At 40.9% G+C, this 20,710-nt stretch overlaps 1 protein-coding gene and 1 long non-coding RNA gene across 14 annotated transcripts in view; one reads left to right on the top strand and one right to left on the bottom strand.

Annotated features, from left to right (window-relative positions):
• Positions 1–5: 5 nt before the first annotated feature.
• LOC141573314 (uncharacterized) lies at positions 6–4,380 on the bottom strand. The gene is made up of 3 exons (XR_012505196.1): positions 4,243–4,380; positions 1,624–1,755; positions 6–22 (listed from the first exon to the last, which is right to left on the bottom strand). It is a non-coding gene; the product is annotated as an uncharacterized LOC141573314 (long non-coding RNA).
• A 12-nt stretch (positions 4,381–4,392) lies between these two features.
• DMGDH (dimethylglycine dehydrogenase) overlaps positions 4,393–20,710 on the top strand; it is a 53,510-nt gene continuing 37,192 nt past the window's right edge. For 3 of the 13 annotated variants that reach the window (XR_012505136.1, XR_012505131.1, XM_074360109.1), the window contains exons 1-7: positions 4,393–4,526; positions 4,693–4,824; positions 5,425–5,621; positions 7,587–7,681; positions 9,503–9,667; positions 12,393–12,597; positions 18,588–18,836. Coding sequence is in view for 11 of the 13 variants with exons in the window: in XM_074360109.1 (XP_074216210.1) it covers positions 4,426–4,526; positions 4,693–4,824; positions 5,425–5,621; positions 7,587–7,681; positions 9,503–9,667; positions 12,393–12,597; positions 18,588–18,836 (1,144 nt within the window). In the remaining 2 variants the exon portion in view is untranslated. Of the gene's footprint in view, positions 4,527–4,692; positions 4,825–5,424; positions 5,622–7,582; positions 7,682–9,502; positions 9,668–12,392; positions 12,598–18,587; positions 18,837–20,710 lie in introns of those variants that run through there. The other 10 variants (XM_074360123.1, XM_074360140.1, XM_074360119.1 and 7 more) reach the window with 10 other exon arrangements.

Below are 20,710 nucleotides of genomic sequence, written 5' to 3'. Positions count from 1 at the left end.
TACGAAGGAGTTGTTTTTTTCACTGAAATTAAAAAAATGAAAAGTCACAGAAGCTATCATTTTCAGCAGCAGCTTGCCCACCCACATCTCTTTCAATCATACACAAATCTAAACCTAATACTTGTAAAGAAATTCCGATTCAGGTCAGTAAAATTTAGGGACAGGACAAGGCAGAGACCCTGTGAAGTGGGGGCTGTTTAGAGTAGCCTCGTATTGACCTGCTGATGGGCTGCGTCGCCTGGTGTGGTCACGTGCAGGTATTAAGGCCTGGGTGGCCAGCTGTCCCTTGGGTCTCTTGGTCTAGAGAGGGTTTATTCATTTGCCAGTGTCACGAAGGATGTAGCTGGTCTACTTACAGTCGGCACTGGGGAGCCCCCCAAGAAGCACGAGGGCGTTCTCACAGTGGGCAGACCGTATGTGGGTGGCGCCCCATCTAATGGATTTAACGGCAAGTAGCTGGGTAGACGCAGTCAGGGAGCTTTCCTTGGCCCATCATAAAACCCCTCCTCTCTCTCTTCATCTCCCCGCACCCCCACCTTAGTCTTTATCCTTGCTATTTCAACTTTCTTCCTGGTTTAGCAAAAAAGATCTTCTAAAATTAAGAACACGTTCTTCTTGGGCCAGATGAAAACTTCCTGCTAGGTACTAGAGAGACAGAACTTTGCCCTACCATCTAACTGGGTGTCTGATGAAACAGTAACCAGGGCCATTGGGTACTCATGATATGCGGGGCATTTCACGTGGGTTAACTTGCGAGTCCTCACAACCAGCCCCTGTCATGCCCCCATGTGACAGATGAAGAAACTGATCCTCAGAGTTCAAATGACTTGTTCACGGTCACTCAGCTGATCAGAAGGACCAAGACATGACCCCACGTTTGTCTGATACACTGTGCATCTATGAATAAAATCAGAGCAAATCAGAAGTTCCATTCCCAGCTTGTATCCTGTTTCACCCCTTTCTTCTCTGGCTTTATTTTCCACTCTAATTTAGGAGAACAAATATAAAAAAGAGCAAAAAGAGAATTTAAGTTCCAATTTGATGTTACTAACCAATCCAATTAGTTTCTATCTCTAACTCTTTTTTTTCAGCCAGGAGGATGAGACAAAACTGTGTTTATTTCTTTGCTCCCTCCGTTCCCCCAACAGAACCTGGCTGTCTACTGTCTATGCTAAGCTGGTGATTACCACCATTAATCATCCCTACCAAACATACTGTTTTAATATTGTATGCAAATTAGCAAGAAGGGTGCATCTGAAGCAATAACAATTTTGCTATGTTAAGGAAACTCTTGAGTATACAGGAGGGACATATTCGTGGAACAAATATTAAGATGTATATTTTAGTACCCCCTATATGTGAATATGCAAGTGTGTGTGGGGTGTGTGTGTGTGTGTGTGTGTGTGTGTGTGTGTGAGGGGGGAGGAAGGATGGGGAGAGAGAGAGAGAGAGAGAGGTCATTTTCTTCTATTTGGTTTGACGTATGTATTGTCACTGTCTTGACATCTTGGACATTTTGGCAAATGAAATAGTCCTTAGAAAACACTCGCTATTCCTTACTTTCAGTCAGAGTTAAGCAAAATGTCACCCAGATAAACCCTCTGGGGCGATGCTGGCACCGACCTGCATTAGGGCGCTCTGCTACTGCTTCTGGAGTCCAGAGCCCAGGCTTCACGTAGCCCCTCTTCTCCAGACTGAAGAGAAAGCTGCCATCTCCAACCACAACCTCTCCACTATCCCGATGTTCCAAAATACCTGGAAGAAGAGAAGAAAAATCACCTAAGACCCCTCTTTTTTTCTCTAAAAGCAGTTTCTAAATTTAGGAAAGGTGGTACAATCCTCTCGCAGCCCCCATTCTGTTAAAATCATCAGTGCCTAACTGTGTTTCAGAAAGACTGAGTAGACTCTATTTCTTGGACAATCCAGGTCCTTACTTTGTGCAAAATTCTGTGACTATTTTTGCTCAAATGCCATTTAACCCGAGTCAGATATAGTGAAAGTACTGATCTCATGATCGTTATTTTGGTTTTTCAACATGTTTGCGGCAATAAGTAAAAAAGCAGACTTCAGATCTTTTAAGTCCCTCATCTAGTCTCTTTCTATTTTACTACCTTTCTACAGAGTCAGCCCACCTGTAGCCTGAATAAAAGGTTGCATCCAGAGCAGTTTTCCAAGACTTCTGGTTTCCACTGTCTACAAAGTGCTTCCCCAGACGCCTGCACAGCTCGCCCTCTCACTTCCTTCAGGTCTTCGCTTAAGGGTCATTTTTTCAGAAAGGCCTTCCCTGTGATTGATTAAAACAGAAAACACCCCTCCTCACCCCTCCTTGGGGATCCCTATCCTTCTGGTGTAGATGGCAAGAGTTGAGACACAACCTTTTATTGAAAATACAGGCCAGTTCATCTCAGCCCTGCCTACAGCAGCACCCACAGACCAGAGCATGAATGGGGGAGGAAAGGCTCCAACTGCCCCTTCTAACCAGTCACATCTGCCACCCAGGAAGGTACATTAGAAGCAGCTGGACTGAGACTGAGCACCAGGCCACCATCCCAGCACATCTCTGTTCTCCTGTGGAGGGCAGTATGTTAGCTGTGTTAGCCATAAACACTCTTCTGACAGAGAGAGCTCCTGACTCTGTTTCTTTTTCTATACTTTATATCTAAAGATGAATTTTAGCTGAATATAGAAGAAATGTTAATATATTCTGTGATTCTCACCTCTCTCTCTAGTCCTTACATAAAATGAAATCTGTTCTTTTCGTTTTGTGCTTTTGAAACAAAAAAAAAAGACTTAAAACTTCAACTTTGCATTGAGACCTTCCCACATGCCAGGTCTAGTTCTAGGCAAGAGAGATAAACGTTGGAATAAGACCTGGTCCCTGCCCTCAAGAAGCTCGAAGCCTGGCTACGCTGGGGAAGGCCATCAGAGCAACAGGTCATCACGGCCCAGCATAATAAATAAAGGCTGCAGAGGGACATGGGGGGAGAGAATCAGAGGTGTAGTCCTCTGCGTAAAATCTTGTCTTGAAAAATCTAACCCATTTCAATGAAGCTAACCATGTTAAGAATCAAATTTAATCTTACACATCAAACAAAACACTGGTCCACAATTTGGGTGTTATGGGTTAGTTTCTCAACTCCCACATCCCATTTGTCATAGGGTTACACCACATGTATCCATTTAACACATCTCACATATGTCCCCCCAACCTTACTGCCCCCTGGACGACTGAAATGGTCTCTAGTTCACTCCAGCTCACTCTAAACTATCTTCCATTGCTGCCAGAGCAACGCCTTGCCTGCCCTTCTCTTATCTGTGATGACATCCTCCTTTGTATCCTGCTTACCTTCATACAACCTCTGTTCCTGCATCCACCACCTGTACCGCAGCACCTGGTTACTTACCTGCTGCCTCCGTTTGGCTGTAAGATGCTTGAGGCTCAGGTGACATCTTGTCTCTGTCCCTACCACCTCATAAACACCTAACAGCCGGGCTCTTCATAAACTACACCACGAGTTAGCAGACAGGACTGTTTTGAAAATGTCACATAGCTCACATATGCTACAAGTTTGGTCCTGATGAGGAGGAAAATAATGATACTCTTTAACAGAAAATTAGCTAGGGTTTCAAGACAATTATAGTGTAAATTTTGACTGTGCCCTCATGATGCCAAGTAAAGGTAAAACATTTTGATCTGTCATCTAGATGTTTGTCTGACATTTTAATTTTTGCCAGTTTTCTAAACAGCCATTAGCATGCATGAGGTCCTGGGTTCAGTCCTCAGTACCTTCGTTAATAAAAAAAAAAACTAATTTCCTCCCCTCCCCCCAAAAAGTTAAAAAAATAAAATTCATAAAATACAGACAATTAAAATAAAATTATAAAATTTATAAAATAAACATAAAAAATATAGACAGTCCTAGAATGACAGAGGACTGTGTCAAATAAAAAGCACTGTAAATTATTTGCAGTATTTTCATATTTTCATTCCACCCTCTCTTTCAGTTTGGCAGTGACTCCGCCTCAGATCTGATCGTGAGCTCTGAGAGGTATTTATGCCCCCTTTTTGTAGATAGCAGTATCTACACCTCTTGGATTGAAGATCTGGCTTCAGGGCACCTCTTCATACACAGCGAAGACCAACTTTACCCTGTTGCAAGAAGCTGCAGAGGCTGGCTAGGGTCAGAGTTGGAGCCCCGCGGCCAGGAGGGCTGAGTAACTCCCGGGATCTCCCAAACTCACCTTCTTAGCGCCGGGGCCTCTGACCGGTGCCATCGGGCCACGGCTGTGCGGGCGCGCGGTGGAGGGGAGCGCGCGGGGCCAGGAGCCCGCCCCTCGCCCGGGGGGAGGCTCCCACCGCCGCGGCCGGCCGACTGCTGCCCTCAGAGCAGGGGCCCGGCCCTCGCCCTTGGCCCGGGTCTCGCCATGTTGCGCTCAGGCGGGCAGTGGCTGCGGGGCCTCCGGCTGCCCCGCTTCCCGCCGCGGGGCACCCCCGGCCGCCCGCGCTCCGTCTGCAGCCGCGAAGGGTGAGTGGGGCCGGGTCTGCTCGGAGACCTGCGGCTGGGCGGCTGCGGGGTGCGAGAGCGGGGCCAAAGCGGTCCCCAGGTTAGGGGCGCCTCAGACCCCCAGAAATGGGCATTGGGATTTCTTCTTGAATTACTTATGTTTTCTTTTCCATGCCCAACCGTCCAGAGTGAGAATATCAAAGGGTTTCCGGTGCCAAGACTCTCCTATCCCAATCCCCTTACGCAGTCGACTGCTGGCAGTGTCTTCTGTATCTATCCGGAGATGGTCTGTGGGGAGGCAAACACAGGTGTATATACGGTCTGTGGTTTACTTATACCTTGATTTTTACAGTATGTCTTGGAGAAGCTCATGATCTAGCTAGGAAGACCCTTATACAAATAAACATATCAAGCCACTGAGCAATAATTATAATTAGAGAAGTAGGTACACAGTGAGAGGAAGTTACACGAGGAAGAGCATCGTATTCCATCTGGCTCTCTTCAGCCTGGGACACATTGGAGGGAGGAGGTGATCCAAGATTTATAGATAATGAACTTCATGATGAGTATGGTTTTTTATGGGATAAAATGATTATAAGTGCTTTTAAAGTAAACTGAGAAAAATATTCTCTAGATTATTTGAGGAAAGTCATCTGTTCACAATTATTTAGCTCTGTTAGTTATTTACAATGGGTGGGGATTACGTGGAATGGGGTTCAAATGCCTCCCCCCACAACTGGGTTGCCTAAGTTAAGTTTAGGCTCCTCAAATGATTAAATCAGTACATGGAAATCTCACAGGAACTAGATGTTAAGCACTAGAGGAATAAGTAAGGAGAAGTGCACTAGTCAGGAAAACAAACAAAAAAACTGTAACTATCACAGCCTAGTAAAGCCACCATTAAAAAAATGTCTTCCAGAGAGGGAAACCCACCCTCATCTGCAGAAACACAATGGAAAGACAGAGCAGAAACAGTGATAATTGGAGGTGGCTGTGTTGGTGTGAGTCTGGCTTATCACTTGGCCAAAGCCGGCATGAAAGATGTGGTCCTCCTGGAAAAATCGGAGCTCACTGCTGGATCTACCTGGCACGCAGTAAGAAAGACACCCCAAAACTGTACGGGCACTGAATCATGCACTAGTGAAATTGATTTCTTTCCCATTCATGGCTTCCCACTGTGACTTCTTTAGACTGAGCCCCCTTTCCATAGTGTGTTGCCGTTGGTGTACTTCAAGGGGGGGTGTGGTGATCAACATTTATGATATTGATAATCTTAAGAAGATAATCTTGAACATATGGCTTCTGGATTCAAATCCTAGCTCTGTCATTTTCTACTTATGTGACTTCTGGCAAGTTACTTAAGTTTCCATTTCCCGATGTGTAAAATGGGAATATTAATAGTACCCACCTCATAAGGTTGTGATGAAGATTAAATTAGTATGTGTAGAGTTACTATGGTAAGTGTTTAGTAAATGTTGGCTTTTGTATTAAAGGATAGTGGCTGTGTGATCCTGAATACAGGCCTGAGACCTTTACCTCTGTTCCGCTCACCTGGCTTTAGTGGTCCTTCTATATTTATTGATTTATGATTTTAATTTAGTGCTGATGGACAAGAGACCATGAAATATTAATAGGATGTTGGGCTAAATGTTTTGAATGAGAGTTTTATAAAAACAAACCCACGTGACCCTCTCAGATGAGAAATCATCATCTCATTCTATGAAAATAGCTTTCTAGGGTGGGGACGAAGAGGATTGTTACAATTCTGATAGTCTGGCTTAACCTTGGTTAGTCTTGAGGATCTTGAGGAGTGGATGGTGAACAGAACCCTGGGCCCGGGCTCGTGAATATTGATTTTCTCAACTGACTCAAGATAGATGGAAGACAAAATTGGGGGTTCTCTAGGAGACACCTGAAGGTCAGAGGGTCTCTATTATTGAACTAGAAAAGTTCATATCACACTAGATACCAAGATGTAAAGAAGGATGGGATGTTTGGCTGAAAGTTAGGGAGCCCCACTCACAGTTGCATCTTATGGGGCTGTGCAATGAGAGCCAGCATTTTTCTCCAAAAAAGTAACCATGCATATGTCCACATACTTGAACAAGCACTTGATGCACAGCTGAGGATTCTGGTCCATAAAGGATGACTGATGAACTTTAAGAGGAGTGTTTTTAAGTTCAGGAGAACCAAATGCCCACCAATGCCCACCACTACCACAGAGGAACCTTATAAATACTCCTAAACCAATTTTATTTTAAACAGATTGTGTTCAGATGTGCTTTCCAGGATAAATTAGCTGCAGAATGAGGGGGCCAGACACTTGACTGAGAGAACCTGCTTCATATAATTGCTTAGAATTCTTTGTCTGGATACCACATTGCATCTGCCAGAGTTGATAAAAAGGGTTTTGGCATACAAAAGCTAGATATTTTCCTGAGAGTGATTATTCAGTATTTATTCAGCAAATATTTGTGGGGTACAATCTACATGCTCATTCATCAAATGGATTATAAGCTATGACAAATGTCTGTTCACCCATTCACCAGGCTCTAATTCCCAGGAATTTTCCAATTCTTGGATTTTGGAAATTTCAAGAAAGGGAACAGGAGGGCTGCTCCACTCAAGGAAATAGTGGGGACTGGGAGAAGGAAAAGTCTTTGCTTGTTCACAGTCCTTATCCTTAGAGGAACACACATGTTTTTCTAGTTTGAGTCCACATTGTACACCATCCCTTCATATTCTTTCCAATGGCATATATTCCTAAAGTCATTTAAGTCATCCCGTTTCTTCACCTGTTGTCGCATTTCTGAATCTGCAAACATCCCTTGCCCGAATAACTTTTAGGGACTTAATGTATATTATGTTTGTTTCCTGGCTCTCGCATTACTTACGTGGTTCAGATGGGTTTTTAGAACGGTCACAAGCCTTGTGCAATGTGTGTTCTCATCCCAAAGGACTGGTTGATGATTCTCAGTTTCTTGCCAGCAGTAAATTACTTCTTAACAGATAAACCATCAACATTTTGAGAATGTTCTCTTTTTTTCCCGGTATTTCCTTTCCTCCCCACTTTTAAGGCAGGTTTAACAACTTACTTTCATCCTGGAATAAACTTGAAGAAAATACATTATTATAGCATCAAACTTTATGAGAAACTGGAAGAAGAAACTGGACAGGTAAAGGCATTTAACTTGAAATTGTCTTTTAGGTCAGTTTCTCAAAGATACGTTAGATTTCTGAAGGATTTTGATACCATCATGTAGAGCTGTGTGCCCTGACATCAGTGGCATGTGTTGTGTTTAATGTGGTGGAGGATTCTAATGAGCATTTAAGATAAGAACCTCTGGAGACTGCTTCACAATCAATTTGACTTCTTAAAGTGTTATCTATGTAATTACCTGCTTTCTTGATTTTTTTAATGAAGAAGAGAATGAAAAGCAGCTTTCAAAAATATCTTTAGTCAGCTGCTGTATCTAGACACTAAGAAATCAGAGCCTTCCAGCACTGGATTGCCAGGGATCTGACAAAAGTACGTGACGTATTGTCAAATGGCTTTGAAAAATACTTCACCAAAAGCCCCTCACTTTTATTTTTGTCTCTTCTCATATATAATGGGACTCTCAAAGTGGCAGGCAAGGAGTACCCCTAGACTAAGACTAAAGTCTACTTAAATTAAAAAAAAATATTTGTTTATTTATTTTTTGAGCTGTCTAATTTATTTTGCACACTTTTTAAATTCCTCTTTTTTGGGTTTCCTTTTTTTGGGGGGGGGGTAATTAGGTTTATTTATTTATTTTTTAATGGAGGTACTCGGGATTGAATCCAGGACCTCATGCAGGCTAAGCATGTGCTCTACCATTGAGCTGTATCCTCTCCCCCTCTACTTAAATTTTTCATGCTATTTCTCTTGCCTAAAACCATCACATGGCTCCTCACAGTCTACAGGACAGCAGCCAAAGATGAAGGGCCTTCATCAGCTGCGCCCTGCCTGCCTCTCCAACATATTCTCTTGCCAGTCTTTGCCCTCCTCAGATGCTTCAGCTCTTCTTAATGATGTACAGTTCTGGAATGTACTGGGCTCTCTGCCTGAAACAGCATTCCCTCTGGCCCTCATTTCAGCGTTCACTCTCCACCCTTCCTAAGGGTCATCCCCTTTGAGAGGCTGTCCTTGATTCCCCCCACCCAGTGGTCAGGCAGTGCTGGGGGCACATCTCTGGGTTCTAAGACCATGTGTGCACACCCTCTTATAACACAAATCTTTCTTAATCATGGTTGTTACTTTACTAATTGGTCTTCCCTACAAACCATGGGCAAGTTGAGGCGAAGGACTGCATCTTATTTTGGGGGGAGGGAGATAATTAGGTTTATTTATTTATTTATTCATTTATTTATTTTTATGGAGGTACTGGGGATTGAACCCAGGACCCTGTGCATGCTAAGCACACACTCTTCTGAGCTATACCCTCCCATCCAAGGACTGCATCTTTGATCTGTGTCCCCGACGGCCTCGCTGAGTGCTTGGCCAACTAAAGGACTTCCATACCTGCCAAATGAGTGTTTATTTCAATTCACACTTAATTTCATCACTACAACATTCTGATTCTTCACGTCCCTCCGCAAATCCTTTGTTTTCCTTTTTTTTCTACATAATTGTCTTTCACTCTGTGCGTGAACACTATCTCATGTTTCTGTAATTATGCATTTAGCTGTGTGCCTTCAGCTGCAGACTATAAGCTCCATCCAGGCAGGGTCTTTGCTTCTCTTGTTCACACCAGCATCTCTGGGGCTTAGCGTAGTGACTGGCATAGAAGAAGCATCTGGTAAATAGTTGCTGAATAAATTTGTCTTTTTATAAGATGCAAATAAGTTATATAATTGCCTCCTTCACTGCATAGTAAATCTCTTTTCTTGACATTTGCGTTTTCATTGTGCTGGAGAAGAACCATGTTGGAGTGCCAGATAATGATTGATTTATTTTGTTGGCATCATTATCACAGGCGGTGGGATTCCATCAGCCAGGTAGTATCAGAATTGCTACAACTCCTGTAAGAGTGGATGAATTTAAATATCAGATGACTCGGACTGGCTGGCATGCAACAGAACAGTATATTATTGAACCTGAAAAAATTCAAGAAATGTTCCCTTTACTCAACATGAATAAGGTATTTATCTTAAGGGCATTTTCACCATTTGTTGACTTTAATTAAGATTAGAAAATGTTATTTAAAAATTTAATTAAAAATAGAAAAACTTTGTGCACACATATTGAATGGCAAAATCAGATGACTCATGCTGAAATTTGGGTAAATTACAAGGTGGGTAATTATGTATGCTAAATAAAACAAAGGTAGTGAACAATCTTATTAGCTTTCTATCTATGACAACTGAGGAAACACTTTCAATACCTCTCTGTGACTGTATCCCCCAGATCTAGAGGTTTCTATACACAAACCTTCTGTTTGAGAAATGCAGAGAAAACAATAACCTGATGTAGTAAATGTGTGAATAGAAGGCCTGTGTTACTAAAATTGTTTTTTACGAAGTCAAAGGTAGAAGTACATGTTATATTGCTACACAAATGTCACCTGACTCATGGCTGTACTACCCTGACAGGCTCTGTGTCAGGTATTGACCTAGTTTTAACCAAATCTGGCTGGAAAAATCCACTTGGGAATTTAGTGTCTTTTTGCTGGGTGATAATCCCATTTGAATAATAACAACGACTAATACTACACTACCTCACAGGACAGCACATGCTTCTGTACTAGGCGTGATGCTAAGCCCTTTACATGTATAATCTCATTTAATCTTCACAATCATAATAGAAGCTGTATATTATTACTAAACAGGAAGCTGCAGTTACATAGCGAGCCCAAGCACATCCAGCTAGAAAGAGCTGGAGCAGAGATTTGAAGCCAGGCTCTCTGACTCCTTTGTACGTACTACCTAAGGGTACAAGGTGGGGCTGTTCAGGGAAACAGAGGCTTGTGTTCCTCCCTGGTGACTCCTGCAGTGTCGCTGATCCCTGAGGGTTCATCGCATTGATCTGGGACTTGGGTCTGTCTGCCCTGGTGAGTCTTTACAGGCTACTGGCCCTCCCTTGTCTATAGTTTTGTGTGATGTCAGCATGGTGGCCGATTGGTGTTGGATTGCATTGTCTGCATTGAAATTCTGCCACTACTAGTAGGTAGAATATTCTTAGATCTGTTTGTATGTCAATCTTGGAATGCTTTGCTGGAAGTCCTCACCATCAGAGATTTTTCTGAAGGACATTAGTCAATGAAATGTGTGAGAAGAGTATTCTCTGAATCTAGGCAGGGTGTCAAATCAAACAGATGGTCACTGCAGGCGGTCACATGGTCACTGTGTGAGGACATATCCATTATAAAACACCAATGTGACATTTGGAAATCTACTGTAAATAGCAAATTCCATTAAACTCAAAAGTCTGTTGCACTAAACCTATGATAAGAGATTGGATTAGTAATCCAAAACTTCCCACAAAGAAAAGCTGGGGCCCAGATGCCTTCAGCGGTGAATACTACCAGACATTTAAAAAAGAATTAAGATAATTCTTTACAAATTCTTCCAAAAATAGAAGAGAAGTGAACCCTTCCCAATTTATTCTAGGAAGCCAGAATGTATTGCTATGCTACCAAAACTTGACAAAGACATCACGAGAAAAGAAAGACCTGTATATCTTATGAACATAGATGCAAAAATTCTCCACAGAATACTAGCAAACTGAATTCAGCACATATAAAGAGTATTATTTAGCATAGCCAAGTGGAATTTGTCCTGGTTCTGCAGGGTTGGTTTAACACCTGAAAACCAATCAGTGTAATACATCATATGACTAGAGTAAAGGACAAAAACACATGATCATCTCAATAGATGCAGAAAAAAATTTGCAAAAGCCTCTTGCTTGTAGTTGGTGTTGGAACAGATCTTTGTTGATGGATGAGACCGAACTATACTACTTCAGTGCTCACTCCTTGTTTCATCTGAGTTTAATTCTTTGTTTCCCCCACAATGCCTACCCTCAAGCCCATGCACAAAGTAGGTATTTAAGAACTAGTTGTGGAATGACTAAATCAAGTATACATTTTCTTGACACCAGATATATACTTAACATGTGTATTTATTAATAATATTAAATAATTAAATATAAATAATTGATCAACTAGTATTAAATTTGACAGCAAATTTCAGAAACCAAAATAGTAATGCCTAAACAAGAAAGACTTTTATTTCTTTCATTCAGGCAGTCCAGGGCTTGAATGCAGACTCTTTTCCATGAAGATTTCAGGCCTTCTGGATCATTGCTCTGTTATTCGTAGCGTGTGACTCTTTTGTTCTTATTTCAAGATGGCAGCTAGAGTGCTAGCCATCATGTCTGCGTTCCAGACAGCAGGATGGAGGAAGGAACAAAGAAGAAGGGGCAGAGGGCATATGCCATTGTCTTTTCTAAATGGTTCATGGAATCTGCCATGTGACACTTTTATTTGCATTTCATTGACCAGAACTTAGTAGTAGTTTTAGCTATCAGGTAGAACTAATAGTTGCCAACTATTGGAAACTTTTTGTTCTTAGTGGTCATGTGTCTAAATAAATATTTGTTTTCTATTGCTATGCTGGGGAGAGGAAAATGGATCTTGGAGACAATTGCAAGCCTCTTTCAAATAGCCTGTCTACTTAACTCTCAGTGTGAGTCCTACCTAGGTCTGAGCTTGGAAATGAGGGGAAAAACAGTGGAGACTCAGCAATCTGATGCCATGATGCATTTTTAAAGTCCAGTTTTATTAAACATTTGCTGGAAGGATATATTTACACTGAATGGATATATATTCATTCATTTGAATATTGCCTCCTTTATGATCAATTTAGATTTTAGCTGGACTGTATAATCCTGGAGACGGTCACATTGATCCTTACTCTCTAACTATGGCCCTGGCTGCTGGGGCTAGGAAATATGGTGCTCTTTTAAAATACCCTGCCCTGGTGACTTCTTTGAAACCCAGGTCAGATGGAACATGGGATGTTGAAACACCACAGGGATCTGTGAGAGCCAATAGAATTGTGAATGCTGCAGGTAAGTGTCATATTTTCTTTAAGTAGTGAGTTCTTTTCCTAGTGGCAAAGAAATAAGATATCTAGGCATGAAGTAATGTCTTATACTATGAATGTTGTTATGAAACACTGTGATGCTCCCCTGGTGAACATTTTGTCTGTTTCTAAGCTACAGAGCTCTCCCTCTATCACTTTGCTCTTGGTATGTGAGATACGACTTTGTCCTTGGTTTTCCATAGCAAGTTGGTATTGTTCTCTGTGAGACATTTTATTCTGCTCCAGATCATGTTTTGCCAAATTATGCTGCTTTTTCTTTCCTATGTTCACTGTTTCAGTAATAACCAAATTCTAATGTTCAAATTCATGAGCAACCTCTTTGCTCTCAATTTGCTTTTTAGAGCAGATTTGATCATTTGTGTTCTTTCTCATCCATTTTGATTACTTGACTTTATTCAAAAAACTTTTTAATCCTTTTCCTTTCAGTGTATTTTTAAATATATTTCATAATCTTTTCTTTGGGTTGCTCTGTTACAATTTAGACTCAGAGTAGTGGAGGCAAAAGGGATATTTGAGAGAATCTAACAACTCACTCATTTTCCATTTGTGGAGACCAAGGTCCAAAAAGGTTCTGCTAATTGGCAAAGTGACCGTTACGTCAGAGCCAGGACTTGGATCTGGGTCTTTTGATCCTTGAGTTAACACGCTTTCTAACAGGTCATTTTGCCTGTAAAATAATTTTCAAATATCACACATAAAAAATAAATTTTGTGCAAATGAAAATGCTTGCATAGTCTAAATTGGCCTAATAATTTATATTTATCTACAGTTCGTAATGGTCAATTTAGAGCCTCATAAACATGAGGCAGCTACTGACTTTCTCGTGGTCTGCTCTTTGAGTCATTGCTTAAATTTATAAAATAAAAACTGTCTTTATTATTTATAAAATCAGATGATATGCTACGAGGACATGGCAGAAACACGTACCCTTAAGATTCTTTCTTCTAAATCATAACTTCTGATTGGTGTTATTTTTTTTTAACAAGGCATTTTTAATGGTCCTGGAAAAAGTCATATGTCTTCAATATTTAAGAGTTTAAGTTAATATTTCTGAATCTTTCTAACCCATGACCCACATTTAAAAACCATAAAAATATTTGCCTTCTTTTATATAATTTGAAATTCAAAATAATGTAAAATGACTTGCCTAAAAAATAAAAGGGCATAAAACATTGCTTTGTTTTTGAACTTTAGTTGTCCCCCCACCCCAAGGGAATCCCCATCAATTACCCCCTACTGTCCTTGGGCACCCCAGTCTCAATTCTGCTAGAAGACCTAAGGCAATGAAATAATTCATCCTTTTTTTCCAGGTAGTAAGATTTCTTTGTATTCTTGCAACTTTCTTTACGGCCTTATGAATTCAGCCTCTAAAAACATTTGACAGTTTTCACAGTGATAGTAAATACTAAAGAAACATGCCCTGACTTCATATCCAGCAGCCATGGCAGACATTGCTAATTGATCACTGCACTCATTTCAGAGAGTCTTGGACAAATCCTACATTTTTGTTGACACAGTGCTTTGGGCAGCTACATACTCCCAACTGATATTTGGAGAAATAACATAGAAGACTTTAATTTAACACATTTATTTATTGTTTTCCTAAAACGGATAAATATTTATTTGCACAATACATTGCCATTGTAATACATTTTTCCCCCCAAACCATAATCTGTGAGGAATAAGGAATCCCTGAAGAGAAAAAATGATTTCCAAAGAGATCTGACCTAAATCCAGTACACTGGTTACCAGATGAAGTCTTCTGTGCAGCTGTGTAATCTCGTGGGGTGATCGGAGCACGGGAGGACAATACGAGGGGATCCTGCTTCCTTCTTTGCTTGTGATGCCTTTAACTCAGCCACGTCCGAGTTCCCGTCTTTGGGTCTCAATAACTCCAGGCAGCTCCTTATTCAAAGCTGTGTAAAGAACTGGGCTGTCTCAATTCTCAGTTCTTTCTGCATTCAGATCGTATCTCTGGCCCATATCTTTTTTTCCTTTTTCTCTTCCATCTCTTCTTTTCCACTGGACATAAGTTTTTGGAGAAAATCTAACTGATCACGTATTAGTAGTCCATGGAAGGTGTGGAAGGGTATGTGTTTATTTATTTATAAGTCTGTTTTCAAAAAAATCTTAGGAGTTCCCTAAGAAGTAAGCCTCTGTAATTGGGGGTGAAGTTTTGGATATGGCCTCTTCTAGAATTAAAGCTAACAACAATTAATTTTATGAATAGAAGCAACCATCTGCAGACTGCATCATGCTAACACGATTTGGAATTTGTGTCTGATGGAGTGTTCCCCAGAGTTACTCAGTGAGACCAAGTTGTCTCACAAATTCTGTTGAGCCCCTCAAGCAGCTCTGAAACCTAATTACAATAACCAGGATATAGACTTGAAAATATAACCAAAAGATGAAAGATGTGAAGGTTGCTGGTATCTACTCAATTGTACCATAACCTGCTAAAAGTTTCTTTATGTGGAGTCATGACAGAAGGCTGCTGAGTCTTCAGGATATCTGTGAAAAAGAAAGTCTAAAAGTAAAAATTTGTCAGTTTGCTGATGTGTCTCCAGCACTGTCCAGGTCAGTGGGGATCTTTTGACCAGAAACACATTATTGCTGATGGTATGACCTGGGCAAATTACTCATTTGTAAGACGGAGCTAATAATTCCTATCTCAATGAGTTATTATGATCAGTAAATGAGCTAATAATGTAAAGTACCCAGAAAAGTCTTACCACATAGAAAGCACTAAACAAATTAAGCACAATAATGATGATAATTATTGTGATTATTATAATTATTTTCTTGAAGGTCTATGCCCTGGTCTGGGAAACACTAGCATCAGATGTCTCAGCTTCTTGGTACCAGCCTTAGGATTCCCCGCTCCTTTCACTTGCTGTGTAGACATCCAGCATCCATTATGCTGGTAAATTGGCTTCCCAAAGAGCTTTGTTCTCAGTGTAGGTGCCTAAGAGTCACAGTGGGAATTTTCCCAGGTGGTCTGGCTGGGAAGCTGTATTTTAAATAATTACTGCAGGTACTATACTGTCTGCACCAGATGGTCTATAAAATATCTTTTGAGAAACACTGCTGTGTAGGTGTTCCTACAGGAGAGAGAATGTAGGAACCTTATTCTTGAGCAAACAGAGCTGAGGAGCAGTTTCTGGTACTTCTGCCTTCTTGGTGTGCAGTAGGCTACCGTGCCTTTAGTACTGCTTAAACACAGTTTCACTCTACCTTCATTCTGCCCCTACCATCAGGGGCAGCTCAGGGGCAAGGGCAGTAGCTATTTATTATGATGCAAGCTCTTCCTTTGCACAGTGATGAATATCTCTCTTGACCTCATTTTCAATTGACTCATTAAGCCTGAGATAACTTTGTAAACTTTACTTAAGAATTTTCCTAATGTAGTAAAGTCAGAAATGTGATTGGGTCATGCCAACATGAAGCCCAGGGTTCAGCCAAAAACAATTGCTTAACTTTGCCAATACTTTGCATCAGAGAATGTCACTGCATAAACCATCATTGTCCCTGCACCCTTCATTTTAACTCCACTTCTATTAATCACTGCATTTTAAAAAATAGTACCTATTTTCAGTGCTCATTTTTGTTGACTCTTCTTTTCAGTGTTTTTCAGGTGATAACAGTAGATGATAGAGGATTCCTCCACATTTGTCTCTCTCCTCTTTGAACTTAGGCGGGTGGGTGATCTGGCAAGGGTTGAAGTGTAATCCTGGCAAGATTTGGGTTAACTTGCTTGACATATAGAGGAAGAGAATGCTGCCAAACATCACCATCATAGGGGAAAACAGTGTAGAGCTATGGGGTTTGGAACAATGTAGTTATGTGATACTTATGCATACATTTCCACTTTATTTTAATGATTAAATGCATTAATAAGCAGGCAATTAGGCTCAGAAATGTATAAATATGTTTGACTAGGACAAAACTTATTTTCTTCAATTTATGTTTTTAATTGAAACGTATATAGTAAGGATACTGCAGTGATCTGAACTGCTAGTCATAATATTTTGGCTATTTATATTTTAAACTGCGCCAGTGCGTGTAACTAGAACATGTGGCTTTACCATGTTTTCCTACGAAGTCCTGACATTGGTAATTGATATATTCCTACCAGCAAGAATAAACTAAGTCTTTATTAAAAGACCACCAAACAGCCCTAATGCCCACAGGTAAGATTTCTGGTTTGCAAATGGGCACCCATTTCTGGGACTGTTATCCAAGTGTGACCAACTTAGCTGTTAGACCAAAACAAAACAACAGAACACAAGAAACACAGTAGTGATGTTTAGTTGGCACATGAAAGCACATAATCTGGGTTCCTAGGCTCTTTTTTTTTTTTAACATTTTTTATTGATTTATAATCATTTTACAATGCTGTGTCAAATTCCAGTGTAGAGCACAATTTTTCAGTTATACCTGAACATATATATATTCATTGTCACATTTTTTTCTCTGTGAGCTACCATAAGATCTTGTGCATATTTCCCTGTGCTGTACAGTATAATCTTGTTTATCTATTCTACAATTTTGAAATCCTGTCTATCCCTTCCCACCATCCACCCCCTTGGCAACCACAAGTTTGTATTCTATGTCTGTGAGTCTATTTCTGTTTTGTATTTATGCTTTGTTTTTCTGTCCTAGGCTATTAATTGGTGATTTGCATCTAGTGCTGAACTTTATAATGACAGAAACTTCAGAACTCCTTATTAGTTTGAAAAAAAAAAAAAAAAAGCAGAGACAGAAATGGTTAAAAATCTAGAGAATGCAACCTCTTAAAGAAATAACTTAAGATTCTCTAGTCATTTGAATGATTATTCAAAATTATTATGAAATAAACAAGAAAGTAGAATCCCTTCTCCCCAAATAATTCATTGATGGGTCAGGTGACCCCACATCCCTGCCAAACAATTATTTTTTATCATTTTAGATTTTCAAATATCCTTATACAAGTGAAGGAGTCTTGGATTTTTAAAATAGTTTTTCTGTAGCAAGAAAGCCAATAAGACATAGCAATTCCAGGGTCTTCCAGTGTAAACTTGAGCCCATCTCTTTCTCTCGCTGGACTTCAGTTCCACCTCTGTAGACGGAAGACCAGCGGGGAGAATCAAGGGTCCTTTCAGCCACAAGCTATCTGGTTCCATCTTTTGCAAAGTAAAAAAATAACATTTATTTCTGCCAAGAACACGGTCCCCATAACACTGTGAAGGATGAAGCATAGATTGTGGAATGACCCCTGCCCCCATTTGTGAGCCCTCCCCACTTCGCTGTGACACCTCCTACCTCGTGCTCTGGACTCCCAGGGCTTTTGTGCCTTTGCAAGAAAGGATCTTACTAACATACTCAAACTAAACTTTTAAAATAACATAGAAAACTTAATGTGCTATCTCTCTCCAAGCATATACATTTCGAAGTTTAAGTTAACAGAACAATTCTGTATTTGTAGAATTTAGTTGGGTGGGTAGAGGGCCTGACCAGCAGGGCTTTATTACGCATGATTATTATGTTGGTCACATCAATACGGGGCCTCTTCCATTGCTTGACCATCCCTGTTCTGCAAGTAAGGTCAGTCCATTACTGTTTTTCTTATCAACATTTGTACATTTTATATATTTGGGTTGTAAATTTTTTCCCTTCAAATAATTTTTTTTTTCTGCCCACCTTTGCTTCTGGGCAAAATACTTTTTCAGGAATGGAGTTCCCTTAGATTACAGTGTCTTCAAAACTCTGGGGTAGCATAAAAGATTGTCTTGTCCTCTCTTCCTCCATTCAGTTTTACAATGACAAAAAAATTTAAAGTTGTTACGACATTCTTTGGACTTTGCCATGAGTACTGAATTCTTCTAAATATTTTCTTTTAATTTAAATCACTGTATCAGTGTCAGATGTGGTACATTTATATATGTGGTGGCACTGCAAAATGACTTTTTGTTTTAGGATTTTGGGCTCGTGAAGTAGGCAAGATGATTGGCCTGGAACATCCTCTCATTCCAGTGCAGCATCAATATGTTGTTACATCAAGTATACCTGAAGTGAAAGCTTTAAAGCGAGAGCTCCCTGTGCTCCGTGACCTGGAAGGATCGTTTTACCTCCGACAGGAAAGGGATGGACTTTTGTTTGGTCCGTATGAAAGTCAGGAGAAAATGAAAGTTCAGGACACGTGGGTCACCAATGGAGTCCCTCCAGGTGGGTTCAGCAAACAGAAGTGTGTGCAGGTCTCACACATGTATTTTGTCCTCCCTGTAGCTCTGGGCTGGCTGCAGAATAAGATGACACTATTAATACTAGACCATCAGATACCTGGGACATTGGATGTGAGGAATTTGAGGTGAATTCTGTTCTCATATCCCTTTGAACTATCACCACAGGGAGTGAGGGAGGAGAGTTGGTGGTGGAAAAGCTGATAAAAGATGCTCCCTGCTGCTTTGGGAGGCCCCAGGTGATTTTTACCTGCCCACACCAGCCTCCAGCCTTCCCCTTTTTCCCTCACTCCCCCTCCTACTTGGTCTAGTGTCTAGATTTGGATATAGCTGCTTTTGTGCTTTGACAGTTGGAAACACGACAGGTATCAGAGATAGGACATCCAGCCTGGTAAGAATGAAAGCTTCCAAGTCTCTAGCAGAGCAGGGTAGGTGGGTCTTCTAAACCGAAGCCCTCCCTGATTGCATCAGTGGATGTGAAGGAGCCTCAGGGCTCTAGGCTAAAGCAGGATGTACCATAGTTACTCTTTCAGGTTCTGTAAGGGAGAGAAGAACCTTTTTTTTGTTTTTCATGAAACATTTCTGCAGAGGCAGATGAAGGATTGGGTCACCTAGGGAAGTATCTCAGGTTTTAATCTATAAAAGAAGTTAAAATGTCATGGGGACACACTTATTATAGGGAATATAAAGAAATGGAGGAAACTGTGCTTTCTAGAGTTACACTTTGATAAGCTAGTTGGGCTAGGGAATGACTCCCGCCTCCTGCTCTTCAAAGAACACCTGGGTCCCGGTCACTACAACTGATTGCTAAATCGCCTTTTGCAGGAGCTGGGCCAGTGAGCTGAGGGCTTTGGTTTTGCTGAGTGGGCTTGGCATGTGTTTGGGCCTGCATGGAACAGCTCTGGATCCCAAAGGGATAGCTGATCTGCCACCTGGGAGCCTCCTTCTCTGCCCCTCCCCGACGCTGACAGCCTTTCCTCCAAATAAATGTTGAACAAATATTTAAATAATTCCAGTTGGAGGGAGAACCTCAGTGTGGGCTGGCCCTGGGCACCCACACGTCCTAGTCTAGGTGAATCTGCAGGCCTCCATGCCACTGACCCAACCCACAGTCCAGAGGAAGAATGAGAAGCTGGCTGCCACGTGGGAACATCACCAGTATGGGTGGAGGCCTTTGAGAAGCTGCTCTGTGGCCCTGCCTTCAATCCCAGTGCCAATTATGGCTGAGAAGATGATTGTCTTCCAAGACCCTGACTCTTTTCCCAGCATTCTAGCCCTCAGATATGTGTGGAATGGGGTTGAGGCATGAGGCCTCCATTCCATTCCTTCCCTCCTGAGAGTTAAAAGGTGTCTAGAATCCTAGAGTAGTTTAATCCTTATCCCCAGGGTCCTGACATGACTGTGTAAACTCCCATTGCCCTCACCTGGGAGGATGGAGCACTTTGATGGTTAATTGAAGGCTAAAAGCTCTCTTTTATTTATTAATTTTTTTTTTAGTGGAGGTACTGGGGATTGAACCCAGGACCTTGTGCATGCTAAGCACGCGCTCTATCACTGAGCTATACCCTCCCGCCTAAAAGCTCTCTCTTGACAAACCAAGTTATTGTTTGTTTTTTTAAATTGTGATTGTATTAAATGCTAATATGCATAAATTAAAATTTTCTAAAAAGGTTAACTTTCATGATTTATTGTTTCAAGAAATAACATTATTATTCTCAGGAATATAATATAGTAGTATAATAGTATTCATCTACTGATAGTGAATATTAAGTTTAGATTTAAAAAGAAAGAAAATACTTTCCTAACAGGCTATCTTTAAATGTTAGCTGATTAAGAGATTTAAATCCCTTTAGAGCACAT

The sequence above is a fragment of the Camelus bactrianus genome, chromosome 3, assembly GCF_048773025.1.
Source record: "Camelus bactrianus isolate YW-2024 breed Bactrian camel chromosome 3, ASM4877302v1, whole genome shotgun sequence".
NCBI classification, from domain to species: Eukaryota; Metazoa; Chordata; class Mammalia; order Artiodactyla; family Camelidae; genus Camelus; species Camelus bactrianus.
Note: the sequence above shows the minus strand (reverse complement) of the source record. Positions and strands in the feature narration are given on the sequence as shown.